This window comes from Plecotus auritus (assembly GCF_963455305.1).
Source record: "Plecotus auritus genome assembly, chromosome: 9".
NCBI lineage: Eukaryota > Metazoa > Chordata > Mammalia > Chiroptera > Vespertilionidae > Plecotus > Plecotus auritus.
Genome location: NC_137783.1, coordinates 149,866,738 through 149,880,946, shown reverse-complemented (window position 1 = coordinate 149,880,946; position 14,209 = coordinate 149,866,738). Strand labels below are relative to the sequence as shown.

General features: G+C 50.1%; 1 protein-coding gene across 1 annotated transcript; it reads right to left on the bottom strand.

Annotated features, from left to right (window-relative positions):
• Positions 1-3,625: 3,625 nt before the first annotated feature.
• On the bottom strand, positions 3,626-6,569 carry MRPL11 (mitochondrial ribosomal protein L11). The gene is made up of 6 exons (XM_080641992.1): positions 6,504-6,569; positions 6,190-6,419; positions 5,738-5,833; positions 5,207-5,300; positions 4,951-5,110; positions 3,626-3,908 (listed from the first exon to the last, which is right to left on the bottom strand). The coding sequence occupies exons 2-6, from the start codon at positions 6,310-6,312 to the stop codon at positions 3,800-3,802; spliced, it is 582 nt and encodes a 193-aa protein (XP_080498118.1). The 5' UTR covers positions 6,313-6,419; positions 6,504-6,569; the 3' UTR covers positions 3,626-3,799.
• Between the last annotated feature and the right edge of the window lie 7,640 nt (positions 6,570-14,209).

Below are 14,209 nucleotides of genomic sequence, written 5' to 3'. Positions count from 1 at the left end.
GCATCTCCTCCGTGTGCAGGCTTGAAGTGCTCACAGTGTGGGAGGAGCAGAAGGGCCTGGGGATGGGTAGCGGGTTCCGCTTGGCATTTTCCTGGGTATGGGTTTCAAGTCTCAGGACATGAGTTTCTTTCTTCAGCCTGGTCCTGCAGGGAAACAGCTTCCCTTTGTGGCCTGTTGGAAATGATAACCACCTTGCGTGGGCCTTTCAGCTGACAAACACTTTTATATCCCTCATTCACTGCAATGAGGCCTCTGAACAGGCCTATTCAGTGCCATTTCACTAATGAAGGAAAGGAGCATCACAGGGAAGAAGTGATTCCCCCCCCAGTTGGTGAGAGCCATCAGTGGGCCACACGTCATCTGCATCCAAGCCCTGGGCTGGGTCCTCTGCCCCTAAAGCCCGTGAACCACCATCTCAAATCATCCCATCCCAGATTACCCGAGACGGCAGGCTTCAACTGGAGCAGGGAGCCTCTTCCCTCCGGGGCTGCATCCTAAAGCTTTCAAAAACACGGTTTTCCTCCGAGCTTGAGGGCCCAACAGCCACAGGGCATGGTAAGGGGGGAAATGAAAATTAGGAGACAAAAAGGCCTGGATTTAAATTCACCAACTTTTTGCTGAGTGGAACCTGAGCCTCAGTTTCTTCTCAAGTAAATTGGGGCTGGAGTCCAGCCCGTGCGGCTCAGTGGTTAACTGTCCACTTATGAACCAGGAGGCCCAGGTTGTGGGCTCCATCCCCAGTAGGGGGTGTGCAAGAGGCAGCTGATCAATGATTCTATGTCATCATTGATGTTTCTATCTTTCTCTCCCTCTCCTTCCCTCTCTGAAATCAATGAAATATATATATATATATATATGAGAAAAAAACATTTCGTTGGTGATTGGTGGAGGTGGTGGGTGATAGGAGAGAGTGTGCGTATTGTTGAGAAGGCAGTTGACTTCAGAAAGAGACCCTGGCCACCAAGTTAGTTGGAGAGGAAAAAATTAGAAGAGCCAATAGCTCCACCTGCCGGACAGAGGAGTAACTGCTTCTGTTCCTCTCAGAGCTTCATAGCTTAGAACAGATGGATAAACTGAGGCCCAGGGAGAGGAAAGGACTTGCATAATGGCATCCTCACATCTGACTCTCAGCCAGTTCTCTTCCTACCGATACCAGACTCTGCCCTGGGAGCAGAACGTAGGAAAAAGAGCTCAAGTTTTGGGGTCATGAAGACTGAGTTCAAGTGCTGGCTCTGCAGCCTCATTTCTTCATGTGATAAATAGTATTTACAATACCTACATGTGGCAGGGTTCTGGGTGCTGGCGATGCAACAGCGAACAAGACACAAGGTCCCTGGGCTCACAGAGCCTGCATTCTGGCTGTGGGAGACATAACAAAAATTAAATAAACAGTCTGCAAAAAGTGCACAGTATGCTGTTCAGTAAGGGAAAGAACCAGTTCTCTGAAAGCAGGAACTGTGTCTCTTACATTTATTTATTCTGCATCCTCAGTAGTAGGAGCACTGAGCACAGTACCTGATAATAAGCCACTCAAAACTGTTTTGCAAATGATGTTCATCCTAAGTTTGTATATGTGTGATATATATTAAAAATGTTTATTGATTTTTAGAGAAGAAGGGAGAGGGATAGACAGAAACATCAATGAGAAACATCATCAATTGACTGCCTCCTGCACACCTCCCATTGGGGATCGAGCCTGCAACCTGGACATGTGCCCTTACTGGGAATCAAACCGTGACTTCTTGGATCATGCTCAACCACTGAACCATACCCAGAGGGGATATATATATATATATATATATATATATATATATATATATATACTTTTTAAAAAATATTTTATTGATTTTTTACAGAGAGGAAGGAAGAGGGATAGAGAGTCAGAAACATCGATGGGAGAGAAACATCGATCAGCTGCCTCCTGCACACCTCCTACTGGGGATGTGCCCGCAACCAAGTACATGCCCTTCACCGGAATCGAACCTGGGACCTTTCAGTCCGCAGGCCGATGCTCTATCCACTGAGCCAAACCGGTTAGGGCTATACTTTTTAATGCAAATAAAATACCCAACAGTTATTTTATTGCTGCCTCTGAGGACTTGGTTAAATAAATTATGGTCCACTCACAAGAAAAAATACTAAGCAGTCATCAAAAATTGCTTAAAGAAGATAATGAAAAACGTTCAAAATAATTGCCAAGTTAAAAGTAAAATACAATAGTATCTAGAGCAGTGGTTCTCAACCTTTCTAATGCCGCGACCCTTGAATACAGTTCCTCATGTTGTGGTGACCTCCAACCATAAAATTACTTTCGTTGCTACTTCATAACTGTAATTTTGCTACTGTTAATGAATCGTAATGTAAATATCTGTGTTTTCCGATGGTCTTAGGCTCTACAGTCATGACCCAAAGGTTGAGAACCGCTGCTGTAGAGCCTAAGACCATCGGAAAACACAGATATTTACATTACGATTCATTAACAGTAGCAAAATTACAGTTATGAAGTAGCAACGAAAGTAATTTTATGGTTGGGGGTCACCACAACATGAGGAACTGTATTCAAGGGTCGCGGCATTAGAAAGGTTGAGAACCACTGCTCTAGAGTATGACACCACTTTATTTTAAAAAACATTATATATAAATACATGCACAAAGAAACAAAGAGTAGAAAAGATATATACCTAAATACTGGTAGGAGTCTCATCTGGGTGGTGGGATTACCCAAACTAGAGTTATTTTTTGTGTGTGTTTTCCAAATCTCGGTGCAAAAAAAAAAAGACTAGCACGTTAACAGGTGTTCGGAAAACGTGAATCCATTTTTTCCCGACTCCTCCTCTCTTCTCTGCTAGGACAAGTCCTTGATGTTCTAGGGAATGGGGAAAACAAAAGGCCAGGGCTTCCTAAGGTCTTCTCCTGCCTTGGGCAGGGACCTACTGAAGCTTTGCTTCTTCCATGGGTCTGTAGCCACGAGCCCAATAGTTCACATTCAGCTAACACCTGACCCAGAGCGAGGATCAGCTTAGTAGAGGGGCCTGAAATAGCCCCTGGGATCTGGGGCACTTGTGCAGTAACACTGTTGGGGCTGTGACCCGAAGTCACCACAAGGGTCTGTTTTTGTTGAACTGGCAAGTCCCCAAGAGTTAAGAAATGTTTCTGGTCCTAACCGGTTTGGCTCAGTGGATAGAGCATTGGCCTGCGGACTGAGGGGCCCCAGGTTCGATTCCAGTCAAGGGCATGTACCTTGGTTGCGGACACATCCCTGGTGGGGGGTGTGCAGGAGGCAGCTGATCAATGTTTCTCATCGATGTTTCTAACTCTCTATCCCTCTCCCTTCCTCTCTGTAAAAAAATCAATAAAATATATAAAAAAAATGTTTGATTACAGCACAAGCAACATCTGCTGCTCTGTACACGCAGTCCCCCCCTCCCACCCTGCTTGTTCTGTCATCGGTGGGGAGGAGGGCTACTACTCCGACCTCTGCCACCAATTCAACCTGGACAAGTTGCTCTGCTTGGCTGAGCCTCGGATCATGTACCTGCGAAGCAGCATGAAGAGCCCTACTGTCCGTGTTGCCACCATCAGTACTGGTCCCTTTCCCCCAGGGTCCTAAGACAGAACTCAAGAGTGGGTGACAAAAGATGTTTATTTAGGCGGAATCCCCTGATACATCCATATGTGTAAAAATATATAATCTAAAGTCAGGGCAATCATTATCAGGTTGGTGTCATCTCCCCTTCTCCCCTTCGGCACAGCCTTTCCAGCCGCTCCCTTCAAAATTCTGGAGTGTGCAGGACAGGGGTCACTTCTTGGCAGCTTCTGCTGCCTGAGCCGCCAAATCGGCCTCTTTCTGAGCCTCCAAGAATATGGCTCGCTCCTTCTGGAAAGCTGCCAGCTCTTCCGCACTGAGGCTGCAGGTACAAAAAAACAGATGGCCCACGTCATTGTCTCAGAATCCTTTCTCCCCTCCTGGACTTCGCATACCTTTGCTCATCTGTTTCCTCTACCAGGAATGCCACCCCACCATCCTCACCACCTCTGCCTTTTGTTCCCTTCTTTAAGCCCTACGGTCCTTTGAGGCCCCGGCTACATCTCAGCCCAGATCCACTGGCTCTGCCTCTCTGCCCCACAACACTGTGCAATGAAGCCTGTGGGCATGTGTGTCTCCCCTGAACAGGGATCTGATGTACTCATTTCTGTGCTCTCGGTCAAAGTAAAGATTTGGGAAAAGTGAAGCCCATTCTTGTTCCCTGCTTACCCCCACTTCTCCTGGGAAACAACCGGCAGCAAAAGACCAGTCAAGGGTTGAGTGCTGACCCTGCTGTTGTCTGGGCCAGACACCCTCTCACCTAACATCTCACTTCAAAGACACAATTCCTGAGGTCATCTGAGGCCCCAAGATGGGGGCCCCTGTTGGCCTGGCCTTCTCAGCTATTTCCTATTCTGCCTGTAACGCCGGATTGTATACCAGATTACACTGAACTTCTTTGCTGCACTTTCATCTTCCACCCTTCACAGGAATCCCCACTTTTTGGAATGCCTGCCCCCAGTCCTCGACTTCCTTTTCCAGATCTCTGTCACCTCTCCTACAAAGTTACCATTGACACACCAGGAGTCCTACACTTTGTTCTCAAGACAGCTGTCCTTCAACACCGCCTGTCTGCAGTCTAATGCTCCATTTGTGCATCTGCCTCCAGCTCTGGACTGTGACTTCCTTAAAAGTGGGGCCAAGCATGGCTATCTTGTTCCTAGTTTCATCAAATGCCCAGACAACATCTAACACGTACAAGGTCCTTAACAAATGCATTCCAAATGAATGAATGGGGCTCCCAGGACCCTAAGGTCCTTTGACTCAGAAGCTGACTCCCCCACTAAGGTGCACGCTCTGTCTTGCCCCAAAGTCAAGAACTGTCCAGGTCCTCCCCTTATATTGTACTTCCCCAGAACACTCACTTCTTCACCACACGAATGCCCAGGGAGCGGGCAGAGCCAATGACGGAGCGGACAACAGCGGACAGGGGCATGTCCCGCAGGGTGAAGGCATCGTCCTGAGCTTTAACACAAGCAATCTCATACACGTGCTTCAAGGACACCAGGCCTGCCACCTCCTTCCCTGGAAGGAAGAAACAAGTAGCCCTTCAGGTGTCACTGCCTCCTTCCAGAACGCCCCCCCCGCCCCACAAATCCCAGGGGCCCACCTGACCCTTACCTGTCTGCCGGGCCCCTTTTTCAATCCCAGCAGCTGCCTTCAGGAAGTAGGTAACAGTGGGTTGTCCTATCTTGATTTCAAACGTCCTGTCAGGCTTAATGAAAAATAAATAAATGAATGAATGAATGAATGAATGAATAAGTAAATATGAGAATATCTCTTCCTGCCTCTCCCAACCCCTGCTGCCCCAACCGAGGGTACTTCTAACTTCCTGTCTCCCCTTCCCTTGAGTCCCTCCAAAAGACCACAGAAATAAATCTGTAGCAAACAGCCCTGTCACCTCTATTCCAGGCCCAGCTGTGCTCAGGAAGTCCCGAAGGAGTGAAAGGACCAATGGAAGACCTGCAACACGGCAGGGCAGGCTCAGAAAAGACACCCTAGTCTCCCCTGCGTGAATGGGGAAAGTGGGGCCCAGTAACAGGAAGAGACTTGCCCCGAGTCAGGGACGGGTGGCAGCCCCAGGCGACCAGTCCCAAGCCGAGGGAGCGTGGGAAGATGAAAAGAAACTAGGACCACAGTCCCGGTCGGCACCTTCACAAAGATCTTGGTGGGCAAAGGGATGCCTTCTTTGATGTCCTTCGTCTTCTCGTTGAACTCCTTGCAGAACTGGTTGATGGAAACGCCTCGCTGTGGCGGAAGCACAGGGGCTAGTATAGGGAGGAAGGAGCGCTCCCTACCAGCCGGGAGCCTCCCCCCACCCCTCCTCCATCTCCAAGTCTCCATGTCCCCATCCTCTTTCCTCCACCCAGATTCAACGACCACTTATGAGCCAGGTGGTCTGCAAGCAGCATCCCTCCCTATCCGCACCTCAGTCCGCAGAGGAAGGGCTGAGGAGGCGGAGCCTCCAGGAGGCACATTAAGCGTGTGGGTAGCAGAGCCGCGCTTGGAACCGAGTCCTCCCCGGCTCCCGAGCCCGCGCCCTCCACCCAAGCACTAGCTCCCACCCTCCGGCGCCTCCCACGCCGAGATCCAGCGCGCCGCACCTGACCCAGGACGGGGCCTAGTGGGGGCCCCGGCATGGCCTGGCCCGCTCGCACGATGGTCCGGATCACGCCGCCGACCTCGGGTTTCTTGGCCGCCCGAGTGGCCCGGATTAGCTTCGACATGACGCGGGGTTCACTGCCTTCGTTCACCTCAGGTCAACAGCAAGACAGACGGCTCTGGGCGCCGACATCTTGTGTCAGAGGTCACGGGTCCTCTCTTTAGATTAGGGCTGGTGAGGACAAAGAAGAGCAGAGTTGTTTCGGCCCTCCAATGAGTAAGACAAAGAGGGCGATATAAAGAAAAAAACTTTTACCTTGCCATCTGAAGATAGAGGAAGGACCCGAATGGTTCGGGTACACAGATTTCTCCCGAAGAGCATACAGGCAGTACCTCGGACAGCTAAATTAGAGAAGGCCCTTAATGTCCGCACAGCATTGTGGGTATGGTAGTTTTGGCCGCTTTGCAAATCCCTCAGATTGCTGTGCGCTGGGGCGCTATCTGCTGGACATGGCGATTGTCCTTGGGTTTGAAATGAACCTAGAGCTCATTTCCTCACCTGTTGTTCAAAGGCGGTATGGTTAAGAGTACAGACTCTGGAAGCAAACTGCCCGGTTGCTCCTCTTGCTGCCTGTGAACTTGATGAAGTTTGGACCCCCAGTGTACACAGGATAAAAGGATTCACTGGGCTACAAGGAGAAAGGAGGAAGAGGGAAGGGGGGTGATGAGAGATGTAGGAGGTCCCAGCTGGAAAGGCCAGTAGCCTGCTTTCCAGGTGGGTTAATGGAGCCCAGAAAAGTGGTTCAGGCCAGAGGTCTGTGGGTGGCTAATCTCATTCCCCAAGGAGGCAGCAAGACCCTGGTGAGGGCCCTAGCTGGTTTGGCTCAGTGGATAGAGCGTAGTCCTGGGGCCTGAAGGGTCCCAGGTTCAATTCCGGTCAAGGGCACATGCCCAGGTTGCGGGCTCCATCCTCAGTAGGGGGCGTGCAGGAGGCAGCCAATCGATGATTCTCTCTCATCCTTGATGTTTCTATCTCTCCCTCTCCCTTCCTCTCTGAAATCAATAGAAATATATATATATAAAAAAAAAAAAAAAAAAGACCCTGGGGAGGGAACAGCTGTGTAGTGACCACTGAAGGCTGGGCAGAAATGACTGTGCTTTGAAGGGTGACATGGAGAGAACAGAGAAGCTGCCAGCCCTGAAGGGCATGGCTGACCAGCTAGAGGCCTTCTCAGGGTGAAGGTCCAGTCAGGCCATGGGGACCTGTGTGAACGGACGACATTGGGTGCCAGATACATTCTGCAAGGGCCAGGGATTCCGATTTCCACCAATGGAAACAAAGATGAAGTTGAGAAGAAAAGTTACTCTGAGATCTGTACTTGTCACACAAACAATGCTCAGCCTGGTACCCTGGAAGCCCCCTGTAGCAGCAGGAAAGCAGACAGAGACGGAGGAAGGAGAAGGAGGAGTGGGCTGAGCTTCCTTCAACCTTTAATTGAAGACACGGGGAGTTAGGGACCTAGAACTGCCTACATATAGTTCACCCCTGTCCCTCAGCCCCCACATTCAACCTATCCCCAAGTCCATCGACTTACATCCCCACAGTTCTCTCCAATCCTGCCATCCCCTCTGTGATTGCCCAGAGAGAAGGGGTGACATCCACTTTCTGCCTCTCCCAACATACGCTTCTCCCTCATTGTGTGACTTGGGAAGTCCCTTCACCTCTGTAGGCCTCACTTTTCTCAAGTGTGAAACAATCCTATATAATAAAGATGTAATATGCAAATGGTAGTTACACCGTGAAGTAATTACCGGCCGCATAACGACCGGATCACGGATCAGCAGAAGGGTGGGGCAGCAAGCTACAAGCAGGCAGTGGAGAGCTACAGGAGGGAGCAGGGCAGCAATCTATGGTGGGGGGGGGGGGGCGCGGAGGGAGCTACAGGAGGGCGGGCAGCAGGCGGAGAGCTACTGGAGGGTGGCAGTGAGCTACTGGTGAGCTACTGGCCAACGGATTCGTGTGCAGGGCTACTAGTAATAATAATAATAATAATAATGATACCTACCACACAGAACTGTTGAGAGAATTTAATGAGATTACCCAGGTAAGGTGCTTAGCTCAGGACCGGCATGTGATGTATGGTAAGCACTCTCTAAGGGTTAACTATTATTATTGTCACATCAGACTTCATCTTTCCTTGGCTGGACACTCAGGACAGCCCCCTTTATGGCCTCTCTGCCTCCATTCTTGCCCCATCAATCTATCCTCTCCAACTCAGCAAGTGTCAGTTCCCGAAAACTTGTCAATGTCAATACAGCTTTTTTCCCAGAGTGTGGGTCTTGGTCCATCTGAGACACTTATTAAAATTCAGTTCTCTGGGATCCTCCTCCAGTCCCAGGGGATCCTACTGAGACTCATTGCTCTATAAACTAAAGTCTACACTTGTTGGTGTGGGATTCAAGACCCTGGAGCTAGCCAACTTCTCCAACCTGCTACTCCCTACCTCACACCATACCCTCAGCCACACCACAGTGTGCACTTTCCTGCCACCCTTCGCTCTCCTGTGCCTCCATCTGTGCATATGTAGACCTGGATACTCTTTCTCGCCTTTTCTTCCCGGCTCCCTCTGCCTCCATACCCTTCAGGAAGGTTCCTCTGATAGGCTGAATTATCTCCACCCAAAAGTATTGAAGCCTTAACTTATAGTGCCTCCAAATGTGATAGGGCCTTTACAGAAAAGTGATTAGTTAAAATGAGGCTATTAGGTTGGGCCCTCATCCAGTCTGACAGGTGTCCTTATAAGAGCAGATCAGGGCACAGACATGCACAGAGGAAAGACCACGTGAGAACACAGTGAGAAGGTGGTCGTCTGCAAGCCAAGGAGAGAGGCCTCAGAAGAAAACAGACTTGCCCACATATTGATTGATTTTAGGGATTTTTTCAAACTAGAATTGTGACCTATCAGTGGTTTATGAAATGGATTTCATGAGTTCAACCAGCATTTTTAATGAAATAGAATAGAAAGTGGAGTATATCACATGGAGTAAAGGTAAGTGTTTTTGCCCTGGCTGGGTGGCTCGGTTGGTTGGAGTGTCGCCCCATGCACCAAAAGGTTTTGGGTTTCATTCCCGGTCAGGGCACATACCTAAGTTCCGGGTTTGATCCCCAGTCAGGGCACACACAGGAGGCAACCAATCTATGTGTCTCTCTCACATCAATGTTTCTGTCCCTTCCTCTCTAGAATCAATAAAAACATATACTCACGCGAGGATTTAAAAAAAATTATAAGTGTTCTCATGAAACCTGTGTTTCCCTTGTGTGTCTGTGTGTATATATTGGATCACAATAAAAATGTATCTCTTACTAATGCTCATGGCCCAGCCTCCCCCCAAATAGAAAGCACCGCAGTGGCCTGTGTGACCCTAAAAAATGATGTTACATCTTGCTCATTCCTGTATGTCCAAGGCCTACCCTTGGGCCTGGCACGCAGTGGGCCTTGGGGAAATATTTGTGGAACAAATGTAATGATCCCTGCATGTATTATCTCCTGTGCTTCCACTGCTGTAACCCTAGTATCAGCACCAACATCTTTCACCTGGATGACAATAGCATCCTAACAGCACCCCACTTTGGCTCAGAGCCAGAGGTGGAAAGGGCTCCTGATTCTTGAGGGAAAGGTGGCTGTGCAAGTCACTCCCATGCACTGAAGCTGGCTCCCTTGGTCCTGCTGGAAGGACAGGTATTGCTTGTGCGTGCCGGTCAGGCAGTTCTGAAAATATGGTCTAGAGCAGGAGTGGGCAAACTTTTTGACTCGAGGGCCACAATGGGTTCTTAAACTGGACCTGAGGGCCGGAACAAAAGCATGGATGGAGTGTTTGTGTGAACTAATATAAATTCAAAGTAAAGGAGCGGAGGGGAGAGCAAGAGAACCGGATAGAACAGCTGGATCCGGCCCGCGGGCCGTAGTTTGCCCAAGGCTGGTCTAGACTCTAGGTTCTCAATTCAAGATAGCAAAAGATGGACTTTTTCAGAGGAGGAGCGAGATGTGGGAGACAAATACAGAATAAAACACAAACTGGTCACGCAACGGAAACTGAAGAGCATAGGGAAGGTCTGCTAACCAGGACGGCAGGTGGACATCATCTGATGGCCACCAGCAAAGGGAAGGCAAAGGGCTCTGTAGGTGAGGCTGCCCTCTGAAGCCTGCCATCCTGCCCCGCATGTTCAGAAAACGAAGCTCTCGGAAGGCCTGGCCACAGCCTTGAGTACTGGTGTAGACGTGGCTGTTGGAACTCCAGAGGCAGGAAAATGGTCCTCCTGGGGCCACCCTGCCAGGGATATATGGGGGTCACCCCCTTCCCTGAGGCCCAGGCTTCCTTCTGTAAGACAGTGGCACCCAATGACCTTCCTAGTTATTGGTTACCGGACTGTGGGCCTGGCAAGTTCTGATCCCCGGATAGCATGTGACCTGGGAGGGGGCGGCCCTGCATGTCAATCCCATCTCTGGCTGTGGCTCAGGTGTTTTCATGCCTGCCTGGATCTCAGGCTCCCAATGGTTCAAAGCAGGGGTGGGAACAGGTCACCTGTCCACCGCTTCCTGCTGGAATATTCTAGGGTTCTAAGCTTGCTTTTTGCTCCTAGGCTATTCCCACTATCATGGTTTCTTGTGGCTTCCTGATTCCAAACCTGTGTTGCTCGTGCCTGATGTGGGGAGGCTGGGGTCCAGAAGACAGCTGCCAGCATATAGGGGGTAGTAGTGCCATACAAAAGATGGCACACCTACACAAAAGACCTCAAATGCCCTTTCTCTAGCCCCACCCTTGTGCTTGTGCATTTTCTCTGCCAGGTCAGACACAGAGAAGACGGAAAAAAAGAACTCACCTTTCCCCCATCCACCTGCAATCTCTGGCTCTCACTTTCCAGTGGGAATCCGTTTGCCTAAGTTACTAAGTCAGGGACTCCTATGCAGTCTGTGCAGCCTACTCTTCTGCCTTCCCCCACCTTTCTAATGAATGGCTTAATTGGCTTGGAAAAGACGGTCTTTAGTGAAAGAGACCTCTCCAAAGTTCTGAAACAGCTGTGCAAGACTATAAAGGGAATTAAAAATCCTAGATCAGAGAGAGGTTAGCAAGATTTTTTTCTGTAACAGTCAGAGAGCAAATGGCTTACGATCTCTGTTGGAATTCCAAGTCTCTCTTTATAGTTTGAAAGTATTGCTCCGACTCTGCTCAGACTCTCCGAGAGAGGCCCACAAGGCCAGGCTGGCCTCACAGGGCTCTGTCCAAGCTGGGCTCTCCGAGTGAGGCCCAGCTGCCAGAGCCTGGTCTAGCTAGCCTCAGAGTCTCTCTCTTTATTTCTCTCTCTCTGTTCTTCTCTCCTTTCCTCTCTCTCTCTCTCTCTCTCTCTCTCTCTAAAAATCGATCAATAAATAAACAATTTTAGTTAAAAAAATAAACTTGTATCTTGTTCTTCTCTTTGTCTCCCCCCCCCCCCTTTTCTGAAGCAGTTTAAGGTTAAGATCTAGATTGAAGGGAGAGAAGGGAGGGGCTGAACAAAGGGATTTCAGAACAATACTGCATTTAAAAATATATATATTTATTGATTTCAGAGAGGAAGGGAGAGGGAGAGAGAGAGAGAAACACCAACAATGAGAGAGAATCATTGATCAGACGCCCCCCCCCCCCCCCCGGGGATCAAGCCCATAACCGGGGCATGTGCCCTTGACCGAAATCGAACCTGGGACCTTTCAGTCTGCAGGCTGACGCTCTATCCACTGAGCCTAACTGGCCAGGGCTACTGCATTTTTTTAAATTGTTGACAGTATTACAGACGTTCCCCAGCCCTCCCCCTTTGAATCCTGCAAGTTTTTACCCCACTACAGGTAGATATTAATATTATTTTCATTTTATAAATAAGGATACTGAGGATAGAGAGATTAAGAAACTGAAGTTCTTGGCATAGAGCATGGGACTTAGAGCCAGAAACCAAGGCTGAAACTTGGGCATCTGTGTCTGTTGGTGGTATCCAGCTGTCCCTTCTTCTCCCCTGTCTGGACAGTGCTGGGATCAGTCCCAGCTCAGGCTTCTGGAGGCCCCTTAAGGTCTGGCTGTGCCCACCATGCAGCTCTGATCCAAGCTGATTCCAGCACTCTACGGCAGGAGAAATCACGGTCTTTCTGGTGTGAGGTGGGAGCACTGGGGCTCTGGACAAACCCCAGCTCTATACTTACCTTGCTGTGTGATCCGGGACAAGTATCTCCCCCCTGCCAAAAAGGAAAGAAAAAACAAAAAAGAGTCGCCCTTTTCTCATTCGTGAACTGAGGTATCTAATAGTAATCCAGCACACGTTCACTGGGCCTGCTCGACGTTGGGCGTGCAAAGAGGAGTGAGACTGTCCCAGTGTCCCTATGTCCTAATGGAGCTGTGCATACCTGGCCTGGAAGAGGGCACACTGTAGGCATTCAGGGATGGAGCTGTCTTGTGGTGCAGGATTTGCATGACCTGCTGCTGGCAGCCCAGCAGTCCAGCTTGCTCAGTGGTGTTTCCTTTTGACCACAGTGCCTTTGCCCCTAAAGGACTTGCTGTCTGCGGCTTTCTTGTTTCCTCTGACAGAGGGCCCCAGAACAGTTGACAAAGCAGTTGGTAGCCTAGACCAGTGGTCGGCAAACTGTGGCTCGCGAGCCACATGCGGCTCGCGAGCCGCGGTTTGCCGCTCTGTTCACTAATGAGTTTGCCGACCACTGGGATAGGGGCTTAATCACAAGGAACAACAACAGCCTGTAATTATTGGAATCGAGAGTCTAGGTCAGTGGTCGGCAAACTCATTAGTCAACAGAGCAGCAAACCGCGGCTCGCGAGCCGCAGTTTGCCGACCACTGGTCTAGGCTATTTTTGGTGGGGGAGTTAGTGGGATGTGTGAATGTGGTGGGGCCCAGCTGGTCTCAGAGACTGGGGGCTTCACAAGCAACAGCTGGGGTGGGGGAAGGATGCTCCCTCTCAGGATGTTTGTGGGCAAATTCACTTACCTTTCATGACAAGGCCAAAGGCCATTTCCTCTGTGCAACCTTGTTTGATTTCCTCAATGGAACACACACTCACTCCAAAGATGCAGGTTAAGAATCCATCCTCTAAGCTTCCCTCATTTCTTGATTATGGCTCCAAACATACCAAGAGATAATGACCTAAAGGGATCTCATCTGATGCATCTCTGGGCCTCTCCTGCTCTGAGCCCATCCTGCCACTCCTAGTTATCACAGGTAAGGAAGTTAGGAGTCCAGACTTTGGAATCTCACAGCTCAAATCCACTCCAGGCTCCTTTCTAGCAGAATAACCATGACCAAGTTTGTAAATCTGTTTTCTCATCTGTAAAATGGGTGATTATCGTGCCTGCCTCCCAGCAATTAAAGGGCTTGTTTTGCTCAAAGTACAGTGGATAGCACCTTGTACAGACCAACAGATGAGCTATCTTTCACGCCAAGGCCCGCAAGGGGTTGTGGGCCCTCCATCCCTCTTGTGGCATTTCGCGTGGTGTGTGAGTGCGCGCGTGCCCGGCCGGCAGGAGGGAGGTGTTCCTGGGCACCAGGGGGTCCAGAGTGGGCCAGAAGGCACCCAAGGAGAGGAAAGTGGCCGAGCTGGGCTGGAAGAAAAGGTCTGACGCAGCGGCTTTCTGCGGCCTCCCTGCAGACGCACAACCCTCTCTCCCCCGTCGGCCTCCTCTCGTATTTTCCTTCTCCCTCTCCTTCCCGCCCCAGCTCTCTCCTCTAATTCTGAGGCTTCCCCAAGTAGAAGGCGGAGGGATGGAGAGCCCCTGGACTAATGTAGGATGAGGGGCCTCCTGCCCAGCGCGAAGGCCCTAGACTGCGGTGGAAGATCTTCGGCGCCCAGGTCTTTGGGGGGACCCAGGAAATCCCCAGAAATAAGGGCGGGATCTGGGTAGCCCGAACTAGGCTACCAGGGAGTCGCCGAATCCTCAACGGTAGTCCACGGAGTTCCTGAGACAGCGGCGATCTGGGACTTCCAGTG

Excerpts from the sequence above, each read along its gene's own strand:
- MRPL11 (XM_080641992.1), bottom strand. The coding sequence starts at position 6,312 with ATGTCGAAGCTAATCCGGGCCACTCGGGCGGCCAAGAAACCCGAGGTC. Across the intron at positions 5,834-6,189 it reads TAGGCCCCGTCCTGGGTCAG|CGAGGCGTTTCCATCAACCA; the intron begins GTGCGGCGCGCT and ends CTTCCGCCACAG. Across the intron at positions 5,301-5,737 it reads CCACCAAGATCTTTGTGAAG|CCTGACAGGACGTTTGAAAT; the intron begins GTGCCGACCGGG and ends TTTTTCATTAAG.